This window comes from Plectropomus leopardus, chromosome 23 (genome assembly GCF_008729295.1).
Source record: "Plectropomus leopardus isolate mb chromosome 23, YSFRI_Pleo_2.0, whole genome shotgun sequence".
Taxonomy (NCBI): Eukaryota; Metazoa; Chordata; class Actinopteri; order Perciformes; family Serranidae; genus Plectropomus; species Plectropomus leopardus.
Window position 1 is genome coordinate 19,337,811 of NC_056485.1, and position 15,579 is coordinate 19,353,389.

At 38.0% G+C, this 15,579-nt stretch overlaps 1 protein-coding gene across 1 annotated transcript; it reads right to left on the reverse strand.

The window, feature by feature from the left end:
* Positions 1 to 4,904: 4,904 nt before the first annotated feature.
* Positions 4,905 to 12,222, reverse strand: bcl6b (BCL6B transcription repressor). The gene is made up of 12 exons (XM_042512257.1): positions 12,095 to 12,222; positions 11,334 to 11,411; positions 11,055 to 11,239; positions 10,090 to 10,338; positions 9,875 to 9,997; positions 9,538 to 9,730; positions 8,249 to 8,451; positions 7,645 to 7,751; positions 7,420 to 7,554; positions 7,208 to 7,338; positions 6,929 to 7,066; positions 4,905 to 5,763 (listed from the first exon to the last, which is right to left on the reverse strand). The coding sequence occupies exons 3-12, from the start codon at positions 11,228 to 11,230 to the stop codon at positions 5,623 to 5,625; spliced, it is 1,596 nt and encodes a 531-aa protein (XP_042368191.1). The 5' UTR covers positions 11,231 to 11,239; positions 11,334 to 11,411; positions 12,095 to 12,222; the 3' UTR covers positions 4,905 to 5,622.
* Positions 12,223 to 15,579: the final 3,357 nt, after the last annotated feature.

Sequence of the window (15,579 nt, forward strand, 5' to 3'; positions counted from 1 at the left end):
CGGGACGGTGACGTCATTTGTCCTGCTCGCGCTCTGAAGGCACGCGGCAGACGGTGTGGAGGGCGAGGGGCTGTAAACAGTGCAGATGTAGGGCACATGCCTCTGTGCGAGGAACCATTACTACTCCTAATGGGAGCACGTTTACTGTGTCACAATCAGCATAAACAACAACATCAAAACTGCACGGTCTACTTCATAATATCATAATCAAGAAAACAGCACTCAGTATCGTGCTTTTCTTCTTTTACTGCTGTTAGGATTATTTGTCCTCCTTTTTGGTCATGTTACAGTACAATGAACAATACGTAAAGTACATTTATAACACATCTGTATAGGTGGTATTGTGCTCTGATGTACAATCACTGCTGGAATAGTGGTATTTATACCTTTTAGGCCTGCTTAAATAAACTTGGCAAAAACACTGTGTAAAAAAGTACTGTCAAAGGGAACACCCTGCATTAAAAAACTTCACTTACTGGTCCAGTGTGAAGGATTTTGGGGCATCTATTTGCAGACATTTCTAATAAAGTGATTTATAGTGGGAAATCAGCTAAAATCCTATGTCCTAAAGTTCACGAAATGTCCTAAACTCATAAAAATGTTTACAAATCCAAGAAATGTCCTAAAATCCCAGAAATGTGCTACAATCCCAGTAATGTCCTAAAATTCAAGAAATGTCTTAAAATCCTAGAAAGGTCCTAAAATCCCCAAAATGTCCTAAAGTCTTAGAGATGTCCGAAAGTCCAAGAACTAAAACCCCAGACATGTCCTAATTTTGGAGAAATGTCCTAAAATCCAAGAAATGCATTTATAATCCTATAAGTGTCCGCAAATTTCACAAAATGTCCTAAAATCCTATAAATTTGGAAATAAATAAATAAATGTCCTAAAATAATAGAAATGTTCGAAAATCCTAGATACACAGCCTACTAAAATTCTAGAAATGTCCTAAAATCAGAGAAATGTGTTGTATTATACCAGTATTTTTGGTTATTGTGATGTCAATTTTTGGAGTAGCCATTTACAGTATCTTCAAATGCTTTATATCCTTAAAATCTGTACCACCTTAGCTAAGAGGTTATGTAAGCCAGTAAACCAAAATAATTGATAAAAGTATTAAAATTGTGTAATTAAGAAAAATACTAAAAAAAAAAAAAAAAAAAAAACCAGAAAAATTAGGGGAAAAAAACATGCAATTTTGGATCCCACAGCACATCAAAGCATAAAAACAGGCATTGTAATGTAGTTTTTACTATTTTCCACTTGATGGCGTCATAAAATACATGCTATTTCCACCAGGTGCACTGTCACAACCAATGTTGCTGCTAATCATTGACATATACATAGTAAATTGATATTAGTACATTTATTATGTTTTCTCGTCTGAAAACATAATGGCGTCATGACAAAAACCTGTCATACAAAGGGTTAAAATGGAAAATCCTAAAATCCTAGAAATGTCCAAAAATTATAGAAATATCCTGAAATCATAGAAATGCCCATAAATCCTATAAATATACCAAAAGCTAGGAGATACGTCCTCAAATCATAGAAAAGTCCTAAAACAAATGTCCTAAAATGATTCTTTCATTAACAAATTGAACATTGAACTGAATACAAAGGCACCTTTCTTTAAACAAAAAAAAAACTTTACTAAAAAAAATCAAATCCAGAGTTTAAAATGTAAATATAAGTATTAGTGTTTTCCCCCCAAACTCCCTTGTCTGAATGTATAATAATAATAATAATAATAATGATAATAATAATAATAATAATAATAATAATAATAATAATAATAATAATAATAATAATAATAATAAATAACCTTTATTTGTATAGCACCTTTCATACATAAAATGCAGCTCAAGTGCTTTACATGGAAGGATGCTAAAAATTAAAACCCAACAATATATAGAAGTATATATTTATAAATAAAATAAAATAATATAAAATAAAATAAAAAGATAAAAATCAATATACAGCACATGGAAACCACGGGTCAGAGGGGTAAATAAATAAATAAATAAATAAAAATAAACACAAATATGAAATTAAAATTAAACAATAAAGTTAAAACACTAAAAGTGCATTAAAAAGCATAAAGCAAGTTATTGAGAAACAGCACCCACAGTATGTGCTAAAGGCAGATAAAAGTTGGTATTAATTAACAGCAGAAGCTCAGAAATGGGACCCTTTCTTTAGTGCTCACTGGTTTTCTCTGACTCTTCTGTTGCTGAGCGTGTTGTTGTGCTGCAGAAATACTCATCTGTATGTAACATAATATTAAACATTTCCTGATGAATAATTGTATATTAATGTGGACTCAAATGACTGTGGAGAGGAGGGTGAGTGCATGTCAAAAAGACATTATTATATCATGCCTGGCTGCTTTGTGTTTCCATCTCCCTGGTTGCTTATTCATTTGTTTTTACAGCATTTTATTGGTGGAGCTGCGCGGCGCCATCTGGTCATCAGCCTGGTGTTTGGCTCCAGCTACTGGCAGCTGCTTATGTGTCCACTTCATGTTTCAGTCAGACCACTTTACTGCACTGTCATGTTTACCTCTTTAGATGTCCCTAATTTAGAATATTAGGCAAGTGACAGTGGCTATTTTATATGCTGCAAACAAAAAAACAAAATTAAATATATGTCATGATCCACATGTGCGTGTACTTGACATCTGAATTCTAAAAAAAGATGCACAGAGGTCAGACATGTAAAATAATAATAATAATAATAATAATAATAATAATAATAATAATAATAATAATAATAATAATAATAATTTAACATGCAATTACAATTTTATTTGATTTTTTTGGCAGTTGATTTAAAAGATGATTTTTAAAAGAAAGCCTTTAAGAGTGTTTATAATAAACTGGTTAGATTTCTTTTTTTTTTTAAAGAAAAGATGGACAAAAAATAATGAGAAACTTTTTTGTTCTACACATGGCCTAAAAAATTAAGTTTTAAGGAGAGAGAGAGATAGAGATTCTGTAAATAATACACAAAAAATGGGGAAAATATTCAGAAAATGTTTATTATTATTATTATTATTATTATTATTATTATTATTATTATTATTATTATTATTATTATTATTATTAATTATTATCATTATCATCATCATCATTATTATTATCATTATTTATTTATTTGTTGTTTTGTTTTTGTTTTTTTAAAAACTCTTTAAAGTGCTAATGCTGAAATTCTTTAACACTATATACATGTGCATTCTTTACTTTGCACTAAAATCTTGCATAGTGGATGCAGTGAGAGGAGCATAAATGTGTCCAGCAGAGGTCATCAGATTGGTGTCAGAGGACATGCAGGACTTAACTAATGCAGTGCAATTACAGCAAGGGTTTCCAATCTTAATTTATCTGTATAAAAGTAATTTTTCAAATTATTTGTGTTCAACAAGGGGAACATTTCATGACATGAATCATAATTACTGCATTTATACAAGCGGTAGTACATTCTGAGAGATATTTTATACCTGACAAAATGACCTACTCCACATTTTTGCAGCTATTAGTTCATTCTGATGATTCATACCCGACAGCAGGACAGACACAAACTAGAAAAGTGCAAAGAAAGGAACCTCCAATAGCTGCAATTTGCCTTTCCCAAAACATATTTCACCAATATATATTACTGAAAGAATTACTGAAAGATTTCCAGTAATATGCACTTCATGAAATACAATACAGGCCTTTTTTTAAACAAAAAAAATCATATTCACTTCCTGAAATCTGCTCCACAGAAATTCTTTGTAGCTTTAGAGAACTGAAAAGGTGTCACAGGCCACAAATTGATGAGGGGGAAAAACTACATGTCATAGGTTTAATTTTTTCAGTGCAGGCAGAGGAGGAGGAGGAGGAGGAGGAGGAGGAGAGAGGCTGGAAAGTCCCGTCAGACTTCCAACATTTGTCTGCTGAGTTTGGACAATGAGCACAGTTAGCCACAACTCATCAGGGAGCAGGAAGCAGGGATGACAGAGGGTGGGAGAGTTCAGCAGGAGTCTCCAAACTCACCCCCTCCTCACCTTCAGGAAGCACCAGCCAGCTCATACACGTTTTTTTTTTTTTAAACTGGTAGATTTGGGCATCAGGAACCTGGAGGAAACAGGTGCCCTCGGCTTCATTGTTTCCACAAAAGCAACCAAACACAAACTCTGGAAAATGGCGGGACAGATTTGACCGAACAGATGATTCATGGGTAGAAAATGCGTGTTAATGAGAGGAAGGAAGTTCAGGGAGGAGAAAGGCTGAAGGGTTGAAGTGTGACAGAGAGCTTAAACATGTGCCGAGCAACTGGTGAGCATTTTCATATGAGCAATATTCATTTTTTTATTGCTTTCAGATAAAAAGACATTTAAAGACATTAGTAGATTTAGGAAATGATTTTTAAAAAAGCTGAGGAGAAAAAACTAGGGACAAACAATATTTATAATTATCATTATTGCATATTTATTTAAAAATTTTCAGGTAAAAAATTCTTGCAGATTTTTGGGGTTATTTCCCCTCATGTTTTCAAAGCAATCAAGCCAAAGCGTTTCAGAGGGTTAACCCTTTGAAACCTGGATTGATGTCTGTTTGGTTGAGGCCTTTCACAAGCATGTTAACCTCAGAAAATGTCAGAAAAATGGTCTGATTTCTTTTAAAGCTGCATGGGAGATTATTAGACTTTATTTTTTAAAAATACACTGAAAAACTTGGAAAAATGTCCAGAAAGCTATACTCTAAATTATACTATAAAAAATAGATTTTATTTTCATTGTTTAGGTAATTTTCTTCTTTTTTTTTTTTTTTTTTTTAAACTTTTTTAATTGTCATGTTATTTTCTTGCAACATTTCACTACATGTCTCTGAGTATATTTAATGAAACACTGACACCAAAGCTCCAATTCGTATAAAAATGATTTAATTTAGTACAAAACCATCTTTGTCCAGCAAATTAACTCATACAAACACAACTGTAATATTATTAACCAATTGCTTACAGTCATCTTCTATAAAATGTTCATGTTCAACTATATCATTAATTCCTCGTCTTTACCCTCAGTACAAGAAGTCCTTTGCCTGCTTGGACTATGACAACAGGTATCACAGGCTCCAGGCCTCAAGTTTAATATAAATCTGAGTTAAATATATATTTTCGAGGAAGCCAGATTTAATTTACTCCAAAATCGCCACCTCTCCTTCGTCAAACTTGCTTTATCTTCCATTCAAACCGTTCACAAACTTTCTCAAAATTCAGCATGTGCCAAAATATTTTACCTTTCTTTCCATGTCTCGTTCCCTTCTTTTCATCCCTTCACAAACCTTCGAAAAAACACTTCTCTTAACCATTATCTCCTAAAACCTGTTGATTCATGCTAATAATTACCTCCAAGCTCCAAACCTCATCCAACAACACGCCGATAAAAAAAAAAAAAAGTCTCTTTTCTCCAATTGGAATCTATTCTAATATTTTTATGTGATGTCCAAAATAACAAGTCTATTAAAATGTGTTAATAACCAGGTGCTAATAATTTAAAATCGCTGAAATTAATTCACCAAATTTGACATTTTCTCACAGATAGGATTTAGATATTCTCATTAACGTGGTCCAACGTCTTCAGCAGGCCTGCAGAATGGGCTGGTAGGGCTCGGTCAGGACCTTGTAGCGGATCTTGGTGTTGGTGACGGCCCCGTGTTTCTGCCGCAGGTGAAGACGCAGCTGACTCTTGTGGCGGAAGTGCAGGTCACACTTCTCACACTGCAGAACGAGAGGTCAACAGATTAAACATCCGTGGAAAGATATGATCTCCTGTGTGTTACTTTCTAAGTATCTGTTAAACGCCGCAGTAAATGCTGACGTAGTACGTTTCTGCAAACCAAGGATATGCTACATTTCATGTGTTAAATTTGCATGTTTAATAAGTAGCAGCTATATGTTAAAACTTTACGCTTCAGGTTTTTATTTTCAATTTTATGATATTACAACACTGCAGGTTTTAGCTAAAAAACCAAAACAGGTTAGAGATAGGAAAACGCCAGCTGTAAATGTGCTGTTAAAATATACCTGGGTTTGTTGCAATAAACATGGCTTAAAATGCCCTGACATGTTGAAAATGACCCGGTTTTGTCACAATAATCACAGCTGAAAATGTCCCAACATGTAGTTAAAAATTACAAGGTTTTGTCAGGACTGGAAATGTCCCACTGTGTAGTTAAAAATACCCAGTTTTATCACAACAAACACAGCTGGAAATATCCTGATATGCTGTTTGAAATTACACAGTCTGTTGAAAAAAAAAACATGGCTGGAGATGTCCCAACCTTTTGTTAAAAAATACCCGGTTTTGTCTGAACAAACACAGCTGGAAATGACCCTACATGTTCTTAAAAATTTCCTGGTCTGTTACAACAAACACAACTAGAAAATTACCGTTTGTTGCAACATATACGCATGAAATTTCCCAACATGCTGTTGAAAAATATCTGGTTTTGTCACAATAAACACAGCTGAAAATGTCCTGACAGGTTGTTAAAAATTACAAAGTTTTGTCACAACAAACCGAATTGGAAATTTCCCAGTATGTGGTTAAAAATACCCAGTTCTGACACAAATAACACAGCTGCAAATGTCCTGACGTGCTGTTAAAAAATACCCCGTCTGTTGGAACAAACATGGCTGGAGATGTCCTGACCTACCGTTAAAAAATACCCAGTTTTGTCAAAACAAACACAGCTGGAAATGTCCCAATCTTAGTAAAAAAAACTGCAATAATCTAAACTGGAAATGTGCCCACGTGTTGTTAAAAATAATAATATCCATGCTTTGTAGAAACGTGCATCAGCAACATTTTCCTCTGGCGACTGTGCTTTTTTTGTGTGATATATATAGCAATGATTAAACAGGAAAGCGTTTTCTGACTCACCGTGTAAGGCTTCTCTCCGGTGTGAATGCGCAGATGGCTCTTCAGGGTCTGCAGGTGGCGGAATCGGGTGCCACAGGTGTGACAGGGGTACGGTTTCTCCCCGGTATGGATCAGAACGTGGGCCCTCAGATGGGCAACCTAACAACAAGACCAACCAAACAGGTTTTTTTTTTTTTTTTTTAAATTTATGACGTTACTGTATAGCACTGTTATAAAAAAAGAGGAAATGTTCTCTAACTGCACTTCCTCTCCCCTCAAACACATAGAGTTAACCCTCACCTGAACAAATCGTGCGCCGCAGGTGTCACAGCGGTACGGCTTCTCTCCAGAGTGGATGCGAGAGTGAGTCTTCAGGTTGGCGGGTCGGTTGAACTGGGCGCCGCACACGTTGCAGCGGTACGGCTTGTCACCTTCAGAGGCAAATGTGAGCGTCAAGTATTCGTTTTAAAAAGACAAAGAGGATGTGAAAGAGATTGTTTTTATAGCCTCACCTGAGCAGACAGTTTTGGTTCCTTGAAGGTTTCCCGAATAACAGAAAGGCACATAGTAGTTCTCACGTTTGATGACATGTTGGGCCGCTTCTGGATCAGTGGGGTGCAGGTTTGGGAAAACGGTGCAGGGTGAGACTGAATAAAGAGACAAAATACAAACGTGTTTGAAAAAGAAAATGTGTTAAAAAGTCAAATTTCTGCAGTAGGGAAGAGGTTTGCATTTACCTGCTCCCTCCTTGTGAGCGGGAGGTACTGTCGGGTGATCCACAGAGGGCGGTGGCCCAAGGGGAGGGGCTCGGCCAGAAACCTCGTAGCAGGAGGCCTGCCCCTGTCTGATGAAGAGAGGCGCATGTTTCATATTTGCAAAAACTCAAGAAAATGATGCACATTTCTGCAAATCATGAAAATGTTACATTTGTAAGTTTAATATTAATGTTTTTAAAGTGATACAGTATAAGAGCTGCCTTTTTTATGGCGTTTGTTGCAACAAAACTGGGTCTTTTTAGGGAAAAGTTGGGACATTTCCAGCTCTCTTTTACAGTGGAGATAGGTCATGAAAAGCAATTTGTTTTTGCTAACCTACATTTCCTGCAAAGATAGTGCCACCAAAAGTGGTCTTTAAGACAAAACATGATTTTTTTCCTAACCATAACCTATTGGTTTTTGTGCCTAAACCTAACAACATGTTAACCAAAACGTCATTGAAACATAAAGAAACGTAAAGTTTCAAGGTACCCACTACATAAGAAAGTACAAATGTATCATATTGGCGGTTTGCAGAAAATGTTAACATTATTTCTGGAGAGTGGGTTGCATTATTGAAGTTTACCTATCAATCTGACCGGGCACTTCTCCAGACCACGCCTCTGTTGCTTTGGGTGTCGGGCCCATCCTGTCAGGTGATGTGTGACTTTGCGGTTCCTCTATCTCTTCCTCCTTCACTGTGGTGGCTGCACAGAGAGGGTTGAGGACGATGTACTTGTACTTTTTCCAATTGCAAGCCTTCGGGTCGGGCGTGGCTTTGATATCGCTCTGGAGAAATAAAGAAAACCCAGTACAATGACAAGAATTTCAATGTAAAACAATACTTCTCAGTGTAAATATAGACTGTCTGTAATGCTGCTTGGTGAAAATGAGTCTTTTCAGGCTCCTTGTGTTTGTATGAAAATGGATAACTTTTAAAGGAACGTGTCTGGTTGTGTTTAGAAGCTTTTCTTGATGTTTTCAGGGTAGAAAGTGTCACTATTCTCCGTTAGTCATCCTCTAGCGGCACAGATTTGTGCAAAACTTAAGCGATATTTTCGGGATAAAACACAATTGCGAGATGACTGCATTTCAACCGAGGGATGTTACGCAACTTCTCCTCTGGGGATAACAATCCAGTAACCATGGCGATGGATGTTCAAAACATTAGCAGCTTTATTTGTATTGCAGCCACCGCACTAGCCGTCATTATTTCCAGTCGAAGGGGACATAGGCGTGTTCTGGAGCCTTAATGGAAAGGCGAGCCCCTTAAGCGTTTGAAGGGATTTCTGGGAGGTGATAGTTCACGATTTCACAGAGAAATTGTGGATTCAAAACTTCTGGATGATCCGCGCAACTTTTCAAGTGTTATGTGATGCAATAACAGCTCTTGTAGCTCCTGCTGCATCATGAGGGAGCCAGTTCCTACTGACAAGCACATAGCCGTAGCATCATGTGACCTAGAAAAGCCCAAAAAAGTGTTTCCATTGCTTTTTCAAATCACTTGAAATACCACCTCTTGCAAGCGTAAAAACATTTTGATAAATGGGAGTTTTTTCGATATTGATGTGCTTCCGTTAGGCGTATTTGATATTAGCAATTTAAATTTACGCAATTTTAGGGTTAATGGAAACCCGCCAAGTGATGGTGCAGAGACGCTGAGATGTGGACGAACCAAAAATGCTTTTTCTGATGCAGGTGTTAAAGGGACAAGTAAGCGTTTCAGACAGAGGCTGCATACAGGTGTTCCAGTTCAGACAGTATGAGGAAAGTAATATCTTTTTTGACCATTAAAGCATGCAAACATGTTCTAGGAAAGTCCAAAATACAACTATTAGAACCTGAAAATAAGCATAATGAAATCTTTAAACTCACCACAAAGTTTTTGTTGCACGTGTTGGATTCGGCCGGAGAGTTTGGCTGGCAGCTGGAGCGGGCGGGGCTGTCAGGAGAAGGGGTCGGGCTGCCCATGAGGGGCGACTCAGGCTCTCCTTTGAACTCCTTCGACCCGGACTGGCAGGTCGGGAAAGCCCCTGGCTTGAGAGAGCCCCCGACCTCCGCTGGGACCCTGCAGGAGAAACAAAGGAAGTGCTGTAATGAGCTAAACCTGTCGACAGACAAAAGGCACGCAAACGGCAGCAGCTGCACTTGTGATAATCTGTAAACAAAACCCCAAAGTCACGCCCGCATTTGGTTCATTTAAATCTCGTACCTTGTTGCTGGTGGGAATAATCTCTGGGGGCCTGGATTGGGCAGGTCCCCTCCTTTGGGTGCCACAGAGGCGACGGACACCCTGGAGTCCAGCTCCAGTTGAGGGTGTCTTGCACTCTCCCTGCTGGAAAACAAAAAAACACTCATGAAAAACACTTTAAATCACATTTTTCATAATAAAAGTATTCATGATTCTTGAAATAATTTATCCCTCACCAGTGCCGCTGCATGAAATCCCGGCAGGTGTCGGCCACGTGGTCCATCTGCAGGTATGTCGCTACAGTGAGCACCCCGGGGACGGTGCTCGGGGTCAGAGGGAGGCGGGAGGTGTACATGAAGTCGAGCAGCAGGGAGACGCTGGAGGGGTCCAAGGTGTTGGGGAGGGACACGGTCATGAGCTGCTCCCCGCTGCTGCCACGCCCCTGAAGCAACATGCGGCGGGAATACAGCGAGTAGAAGAAGCCACTGAGAGGAGAGAGGGGAAGACAGAAATATGAGTTTAGCCCCTTTAAACCTGAGATAATTAGGTTGATCTCTTGAAAAGCATGGGAATAAGTTGCAAGCAAACTACCTAAAATATAACGAATGAAGTAAAAAATTAATCAATAAATAAATACATTTAGTAATACATATCAGTATAGTTGTCTGTACATTTTCCACTTTTTTTTTTTTTTTTTTTACATTTTTATTAAGCAATAAGCAATTGAAACATAAGCATGTTGGTGTGATTTCTTTCAAAAACATGGGAAGAAGAAAATAAGCAGCAAAAGAAGAAATTAACCAAAAATTTGTTTAAAAATAAATAAATAAATAAAAAAAAATAAAAATAGTAACAACAATTTTTAAAAAGAAGGATAAAGGAAAATAAAGTAAAAAAAAAAAAAAAACAAGACATGGAAAAAGTGGTAAAAAAAAATAATAATTCTGTAATGTGCAATTTTAAATAACAGATGAAAGGCAGAAATGGTGGAGAATGAATGGGACGAGTAAGACAATGGATGACCTCAGTGGAAAGCAGGAAAAAGGAGGACATGTGAAACTGAGAGAGCCAAAAAGCAACTGTGAGGTAACAACATGAAGAAAGTGACAAAAAATACAGAAAATCAGGTTAATATCAACCGAATAAATCCTTTGAAAACTGCATCAATCAGCACTGTTGTTGCGCTGGCCTTTGCACTGACCTGCAGGCCACGAGCACGGCACAGTGCGCCCGTAGGTGCACATTTCCAACAACCAGTGTGGTGTCAGTCAGGATGTTGCGGTGCCGGAGCTCGTTCAGGTTCAGCAGCACGTCGTTGGAGTGGCGTGTGAACTCCTTCACGTATCCCTCAGCCCTGTATCCCTCCAAAACCTCCATCCTCTGTGTCTGTGGAGAAGGCATCATATATGAAGCAACTGAGCACTTAATTTTATGTTTGCATGTTTAGATTTTCTTTAAAATCTAAAGCACAGTGAGTTACCTTTGTGTCTTTGATTAAATAAATAGACTGGAGTGTCCCAGACACATCTGTTAGGTGAGACCAGCTCCCTACTCGTACCTGCAGGAGGGAACAAGAAACATCCACTCTTTCATTAAGATGAACTCACATTATTGCAGGGAACATGCAGAGAAGTCGTGATTACTGAGAGCTCATCGAGACTTAAATGTTGCAAAAAAATCTAAAATGCAAGCCACTCCTACAAAAAAAATCAATTAGATTTTTTTTTTTAAATTGAGGCACAGAAAGCTATGTAAAAAGTATAATAATTATTATTATCACAATTACATATTTATAGTAATTTTACAAAATTATGAGACTTTTTAAGGACATTTCCTTATGTTTTTAAGATTCTTTTTATTTTTGTTTGTTTTTATTTATTTATTTTACAGACTTCCAGGTAAATCTTCCCTTAAGTCCCTTTAGTAAGTCCCTTTAATCAGATTTCAAAGGGTTAATAATAATAATATGAAAATAGGAAAAAATTCTAGAAAACTATGTTTATAATTATAATTACAATTACTATTATTTTTGAAAAAAGCAAGGGAGAAATATCTGGGGAAAAAAAAGTAAAAAGCAAAGGAAAAAGAATAATGATATTAATTATCACACCTATACATACAGGATAAATCAAGAAATCATTAACATTTCCGCTTAAAAACAAACAAATTATTCCTAAAAAAGCAGTCATTTGAGGATTAAAAAAAATAAAAAGACACTGAGAAAATAATTTTCCAGCTCACCCCGACCAGCAGGGACGAGAACCGGCGTGCACCGCGCTGGCGTCAAACCCCGCGGCTCAGTCTCTGGTCTGTAGTCAAAGCTGTGGAGCAGGGGCCCGGCCGCAGACTCCGCTGGCTCTGGTCTGTGAGCGCAGCCCGGAGGGAGGGAGCTCTTTATAACGTCGTGCAGGAAGCCCCCGTACTACCAGGGCTGCTCGTTTCCTCTTTCCTCAATGGCCCACGCGTACTCTGGAAGCAGCGCAGGAAAGGCCAGTATTTTTAGTGGCCCTATTAGTTTTTCTAAACCCCCATCGCTCCGTGCAAAGTAATGGCAGGAAAGCGTTGTGTGTTTTTGTGCCACGTTGAGAAAATATATACGAGGACCCTCCGGGACAGCGGTACGTGCCGGGCTGTCCAGGGGTAAGCCAGAGAGCATCAGTCTTCCCCCACCAACGCTTTCCGAGCCTCCAGCCCTCTCCAGGACAGAGGAAGCTGCTCTGAGGAAACTGGAAGACCAACGCATTGTTTGATAAACAAGCTGGCCCTTATTGTAGAGTTTCTGTCTTATTAGGGGAGTTTTGAGCTTGCTCTGCTGATTGATTGATTGATTGGTGCAGGAGTAGGTAACCTACTGCTCTGGAGATATGCAGCTCTTTAGCCGCTCTGCAGTGGCTCCATGAGAAATTAACATTATATAGATTTTTTTTTAAAATTGAAATAATACATTTAAATGTATTGTTTTATTTTATTTATTGTTACTCTGATTTATTTATTTTTCATTTATTTAATAATTTATCTATCTAATAATTTTAGACCAAAAATAATTCTTACATTATCCAATTGTAAAAATCTGCGTCATACATGCATGCAACCCGCTCTCTTATAAGCAATAACTTTGTAGTGTAAAAAAGTACAAGAAAATGACCTGAAATTAGTTTATAAAATAGTAAAAAAGAAATAAAAAAAGGAAAATGATTAGAAAAAGTGCAAAAAAATATATTTTTATTGTAAGTATGAACTTCATAGACATTTTCCCTAGTTTTTAAATCATTTTAAAAATCTACAGATTTCTTGCCATTTCTGGAACTTTTTTTTACCTAGTTGCTCATCGCCCTTTTCCCATATTTTTACTAGAAATCACACTAGTTAGCTGAAGGCTCAAAGGTGTCAACACTTGTAAAAGGTATCTGAAAGCAGCACAAGAAAAGTCATGTTGCTCCAGGTTTCAAAGAGTTAAGTGGGCATTAGTAAGCGCTCCACAACAACAGTGTCCGGAAGCTTCTGGCCTGCTGCCCGAGAGCAGAGGCGTCGTGTTATGAGGACCGAAAAGGAAGGAAGCACGACCAAATCGATGGTTCTAGGTGGGAGACACCTTCTCCTGGTGCTGAAAAACAACCTCTGCACCGCCCCGGCTGAGAGAAATGCAGCCGACAGATGTGCAGGAACTGCAGCACACACACATCGACTGAAAGCATCCTGCAGAGCCGCTTAGAGACATGGATGAAAACGCCTGCGCAGGACATCCGTCAATAATATAGAGGAGACAAGGGAGGAGGAATGGAGGTGGAGGGGGTTAGTGGAGCGAGGGGACGAGGGCGCAGAGGTCACCAATGACTGAAAAACAAGCGGAAAGTCGCCTCATCCTCGCCGCAGTCCACACAGGAGCACGACGGTTAATTGAGGCGCCGCAAAAGTGAACTATGAACTGTATTTCCTTCACATCAAAGTATTTTACAGAAGGAGAAGAAGGAGGAGAGAAATCTTCAAGGCCGCCTGAACAAAAAAAAAAAAAAACGATTATAATATGAAGCACGACAAAGGTTGATTCTTGAGGAGAAATTTGGGGCGCTGCCCTTTTTGGGTGTGGCTCTGTTGATAGTTTGACTGATGTACAATTAAAAGATCTTTGTCCTCTTAATGTGATGGTTTTATGTTTATATTTTCCTCTGTGAGACCAAAGACTATTTTCCTACTATTTTCCAGACAGTAAATTCTATTTTTTTGATGCAAAACAATTACAGAGACACAAAACAACCAAAAAAAACAGACACAAAATGACCACAAAGAGATGCAAAACAAATACAAAGAGACACAAAACATCTGCAATGAGACATAAAATAACTACAAAGAGACATAAAACAACAACAAAAAAGACCCAAATAAACCTCTGAGGGACACAAAATGACCACAAAGAGATGCAAAACAATGACAAAGAAAAAACAAAACAACCAAAACCTAAATAAGCCTAAATATGCCTCAAAGAGACACGAAATAACTGCAAAGCAAAAAACAAACAACCAAAAAAGACACAAATGTACCCCTAAAAGACAAAAAAATGACTCAAAAGACATTAAAACACAAAAACAAACAAACAAACACAGACACAAGACCACAAAAACAGATGCTGAAAAACTACTACTGAGTACTTTAACTACTAAAACTAAGAGATGCAAAACAACAATAAAACAAAATAGAGGTGAGTCAGCAGAAAGTTATCCGCCCATGTTTAAAATGTGCAAAAACAAATTTCCTAAAATTAATTTTGGCATTATGGGCTCTCATGAAGGTCTTATCTTATTTTGAAAAGGTAAAATAATTTTATAGACATTAAATATAAACCTTTATTTTTAAAAAATCAAACATGCAATAAAAACAGACAACATGACCATGTTTGGACATAAGTCCTTTGAAAAATACGAGTCGGAAGTGAAGCGTTTGCATGTGGTGAGCAGCTTGTGCGCGTGTCCTTGTGCTTTTATTTGTTTGGATGGAGGTCGGATCGATTGTGTGCTTTGTTAAAGAAAAAAAAGGAAAAACCATAAAGGAAAACAACGATTAAGAAAACAGAGAGGGAGATGTGGGTCTCGGCGACTTCCAGGCATTGTGAGAGGAACGGATGAGGGGGGCGGCTGAGGAAAAGTGAGAACATTACTAAACAGGTTCACCAATGGGCGGAAGCCATTGGGTCCATCCCGTTGGTCGGCGAGGCTCGGACGCGCTCGTAGTGACTTCCTGCGTGTTAGCTCGTCCATCAGTGAGCATCAGCCGCACCACGACCCGGTTCTTTAGAAACTGCAGAACCATTCACCATCAAACTGCACTCTCAGATATATGACAAAAGCATAATAGGGTTCTTGTTCTTGTGTCTGTAGGAGAACCCTTTTTGGTTCCTCATCCAACCTTTTATTAACTGGAACGTTTAGATCTTCTAAGGGGGCTAACAAGAACCCAATCAGGGGATTCTACTGAGAACCCTTTTTATATTCCAAAAGCTTAATTAAGAACCCACCCAGGGGATTCTACCAAGAACCTTTGCATATTACAAGGGTTTAACGTAGAACCCGCTCAGAAGGTTCTTTTAGAACCTTTTATATTCCAATGGTTTCATCTGGAACGCACTCAGGGGGTCCCGCAGAGAACCCTTTCATATTCTAAGGGTTTCATCTAGAACCCACCCAGGGGATTCTAGCCAGAACCCTTTTATATTCCAAGGGTTCATCTCGGAC

Bases quoted from the DNA above. Each gene is read 5' to 3' on its own strand.
- bcl6b (XM_042512257.1), bottom strand. From the start codon at position 11,230: ATGGAGGTTTTGGAGGGATACAGGGCTGAGGGATACGTGAAGGAGTTC. The intron at 9,731-9,874 runs GTACGAGATTTA...TTTCTCCTGCAG, and splicing joins TTATTCCCACCAGCAACAAG to GGTCCCAGCGGAGGTCGGGG. The intron at 7,555-7,644 runs GTAAATGCAAAC...CTCTTTATTCAG, and splicing joins CGCTCACAAGGAGGGAGCAG to TCTCACCCTGCACCGTTTTC.